Below are 3,824 nucleotides of genomic sequence, written 5' to 3'. Positions count from 1 at the left end.
GGCGCCCACGAAGAACCTCGGGCTCGCAGCGGCGGCGGAGCCGGAGGTGATCATCTCGTGGATCGCCTCATCGTTCGGCGCCGGCGGCCGCACCGGACGGGGCACCGAACGGGAGCGGCCCTCGGCCGCATGACCGGCGAGGTGCCCTCGAGCCGGCCGCCGCTGCCGCCGATGTCGAGCTCGGGCGGCGGCGGCGCGAACCCGGACGGTTGGACGTAGTCGCCCTCTTGGAACACGGCGGTCGTCGACGAGCGAGTACATCGTAGGGGAGAAGGACGACGGGAAGCCGGTTGTGCCTTGCGCCGGCCATTGGCCGGGGAACATGGAGCCGCCGCCGCCGCCGCCGCCGAAGGCCATGCTCATCTTCCTCGCTTGCTCCTCCCGGGCCGCCTCCGCCGCCCTCTTAGCGGCGGCTTTTTCACCCTCGCCGCCCTGCGGCTTGTTTCGATGTCGCGCCGTTTCTCGTCCGCCGCCCAGCGTGCGTTCGTTCGTCATGCCGGCGGCCGCTCCTTCTCGCCCCGCGGCTTCCTCGTCGTCCCCTTCGGCGGCATTGTGGTGGACGAGAAGATGAGGAGGACGAGAGGTGGTGGAGGAGAAGGCGCCGCCGGAACCGGAACTGGAAGACGAGGGGAATGGAGAAATTCGGCGGGAGAGAATGGGGATATGCAAGCAAATTGGAGGGAATGGAGGGAATGGAGGTAAAATCGACGAGATTTGGTTTTTCTGCTCGCCGACTACGCGGGTCCACACGGTGTTTCGCGCCAAAACGTTTCATCCGGAGTCTCGAGCGCGCCCGGGGGACCGGGGACGGCGTGGGCTCGCCGGATGGATGAAGGGCCAAATCCGGACGAAAACAAGGAACCGGGGGCGCTACTGGGCCGATTTTCGCCGTCCGGATGTAAAAAATGCTCGCCGGAGGCCTCGTCGGGGGGGCGAGTAGAGATGCTCTTAGAAGTCACATTAATTTGTTTATATCGAAGTAGCTATCCACTCACATGACACCACGACTCCAGGACAAACTATTACAATGTCACGCTCACGCATATACAGATATAAAACATATACTCCAGGTCTTATTTGTGGGAAGCGAAGTAGTAGTAAGTTAATCTCCGATCTTCCCAGGAAGCCGCAGCATCAAGCAACCCACTGGCACCATTTTTCACGCTGTACTTTTACACTATTGAACTGCAAATTCCAAGGGAAACATCGTGTTAACAAAATGAGTGCCTGATCAGGAAAGAAATAAACGTTATACCAACCATAAAATACAGCACCACCCACCTTATTGTCGCTGGTGAAGCCATAAATAGAACACCATCTTTTTTTCTGCTGGATTTACCAAGTTTTTTTTTGTATTTTTGCAACGTAGCATATGTTAGCGACCACACCTCCATGGATAGATAAGCAAACCTTTTTTTTTGTCTTTTCTTCCATCAGTAGTAGCTATGCTAAGATGACTGACTGGCTGTAAATCGACTGTTGCTCTCCCCTGTGGTCAAGGAGAAGGTATTCTTCCACTGGATAAAATGGAGACCAAATCCTTCTCCACAGCAAGAGATGAAGCTGGATCCCCTCGACACTTGTAGCAAAGGTAGTCCAGATCAAACTTCTCTTCAAACTTCTCATTCCGCTCTAAGCACCTTCCACACTGCCTGCATCTCTTGATGCAAACCTCGCATGCTCTGCAATTTCCAGATCTTCTGTCACTGCACCCCTCTTCAGGGCAGTCAAAAACAAGTTTGTAGCTCTGACATATAGGACACATCTCAATATCAAGAGCATATCCGTCTTCGCAACCTGATAAAAAGTGGTTAGCATGACGGAACCGTGGAGCCCGGTTGTGCAACTCCTGCATCTTGTCGATGTTCAACAAGGATAATAACTCCTCATAATCCTGTTCTGGCAGATTGAAGTTCTTATCAATTCTGAGGCTCTTGATACCAGATTTTTCCTTCATATTGAATGACTTGAGATTGGCAATAAGACCATCTAAAGTTAACCGTGGGCAGCGCGCAATGCTCAACTGTGTAAAAAAGAGAAAGTTAGAACAGATAATAAACAGAAATGTTTCTGAACACAAGCATGTGCATAGAAAGAGCTGTATCCAAATTTGATAGGACAAGTTTTCTGACAATGTTTTAGCTTTGAACTACTGGGAGAAATTATAAGCTAACATCCAGCCAAAGATTCTGCGCGGTACTCTTTGCAATAGCATTCTGATTTGAAAATCATATGGTCATTTATTGATGTGGCAAGAACATTTCATCCATTACTTTCCTGCTTTTACTGCCAACTAACACAACTCTTGCAGACAATGCAGTGGTCTCACCTAACTAGTTTGCCCTAGAGGCTGTGATCCAGCAGACATATGGACAAGTTAATCGTGTTAGCTAAATACAAAGGAAATAATGTGAAATCTAAGTTCCTTTATTTGTGCTATATATAATATGTAACCACAAAAACCCGGAAAATAGACAAGCATACATTGCATATCAACAAACTCAATAATCCATGGTGAATATTCAAGACAGTAGATACTACAGCTAGCAAAACATATTATGCCATATAACAGATATTCTTATCTCCAAATATGATTCCAGAGCTTCCAGGACATGAACTAATCTAAGATAAAACTGCAGGAGGATTGTGTGGCTGACAACACTAACCTTCATTAACTTGGGATTGCTTCCAAGAACAGCATTCAGACCCTTATCGGTGACATGTATGCAGTCGTCGATATTGAGACACTGCAAAACACCGGGTATCTTCTGCGTGAGGCACAGAAGATCGGGATCAGATATCTTGGCGCTGAGGACCGGCTCCACGTGGATGCACTTCCACAGGGAGTCGTCGCCGCGGACAGCGGCATGCAGGGACTTGCACACCATCTCGACCGCCAGGAGGTCGCGTAGGCCGAGGTAGCGGAGAGCAAACACCATAGCATCATGCGGCGCTCCATCCGCATCAGGCGTGCCGTGGAACGTCAATGCAGCATCGCCAGTGGGAGGTGTGTCCTCCTGCCCGGATGATGCAATTGGCTCTGCAAGGGGAGGCAGCCTCTGACTCTGAGCGCAGGCGGCGCTGCCGGAAAGGCCTCCGCAGGCAAGGGGAGGCAGCCTCTGAGAGCTGGAGGCGCCAGAAGGGCCTCCGTGGCCAAAGGGGGCCGCCTCGAAGGCGCTGAGCCTCTGAGAGCTGGAGGCGCCAGAAAGGCCTGCGCGGGCAAAGGGGGCCGCCGCCTCGAATGCGGTGCTCCAGTCCATGGTGAGCGCGAGGGCCTGGTTGAGGAACTTGCTGAGGTCGGAGCAGGTGGCGAGCGCTGCGGTGAGCGTGGTCTCGAAGTTCATCCCGAAGGGGTCGGTGGGGAGGAGGTCGACGGGGTCGAGGTCCTCGAAGTCGTCCCACCAGAGCGAGTTGACCCCGATGGAGGAGAGCGGCGAGGCCTCCTCCGACCAGCAGCCGCAGCCCCGCATCATGGCCGCCGACCAGTCGTCGCTCGCCAGGAAGGAGCACGACGGGTGGTAATTCAGCGCCATGGGTAGATGGATAGATAGATTGTAGCCTCTTCCGAAATAATCAATCCCCTACTGCTACTACTCTTTTTTTGTGTTTTTCTATGGATTGATGGATGGAATATGAAGAACAAGAGAACGAAGGAACGATGGATAGGTAGAAGACGGCTGCAACCCTAGATCTCCCCCGTTCCCCCACCAAAGAGGAGAGAAGAGAAGAACCCTCTATTCCTGATCCGGGGCGAATCAAAAAATATCCCTAGGACCAAAAACTTCACGGAGCAATCTCGATCGGACGGATCCCAAATCGACCCG

At 52.5% G+C, this 3,824-nt stretch overlaps 1 protein-coding gene across 1 annotated transcript; it reads right to left on the bottom strand.

Moving 5' to 3' along the window:
• Positions 1 to 948: 948 nt before the first annotated feature.
• Positions 949 to 3,535, bottom strand: LOC124671800 (F-box protein SKIP14-like). Its single transcript, XM_047208128.1, has 3 exons — positions 2,667 to 3,535; positions 1,282 to 2,023; positions 949 to 1,185 (listed from the first exon to the last, which is right to left on the bottom strand). The coding sequence occupies exons 1-2, from the start codon at positions 3,531 to 3,533 to the stop codon at positions 1,496 to 1,498; spliced, it is 1,395 nt and encodes a 464-aa protein (XP_047064084.1). The 5' UTR covers positions 3,534 to 3,535; the 3' UTR covers positions 949 to 1,185; positions 1,282 to 1,495.
• Positions 3,536 to 3,824: the final 289 nt, after the last annotated feature.

This window comes from Lolium rigidum, chromosome 7, assembly GCF_022539505.1.
Source record: "Lolium rigidum isolate FL_2022 chromosome 7, APGP_CSIRO_Lrig_0.1, whole genome shotgun sequence".
Lineage (NCBI taxonomy): Eukaryota > Viridiplantae > Streptophyta > Magnoliopsida > Poales > Poaceae > Lolium > Lolium rigidum.
The sequence above is the reverse complement of the archived record's forward strand: the minus strand, read 5'-3'. Positions and strand labels throughout refer to the sequence as shown.

Bases quoted from the DNA above. Each gene is read 5' to 3' on its own strand.
- LOC124671800 (XM_047208128.1), bottom strand. From the start codon at position 3,533: ATGGCGCTGAATTACCACCCGTCGTGCTCCTTCCTGGCGAGCGACGAC. The intron at 2,024-2,666 runs GTTAGTGTTGTC...TTTTTTACACAG, and splicing joins GCAATCCCAAGTTAATGAAG to TTGAGCATTGCGCGCTGCCC.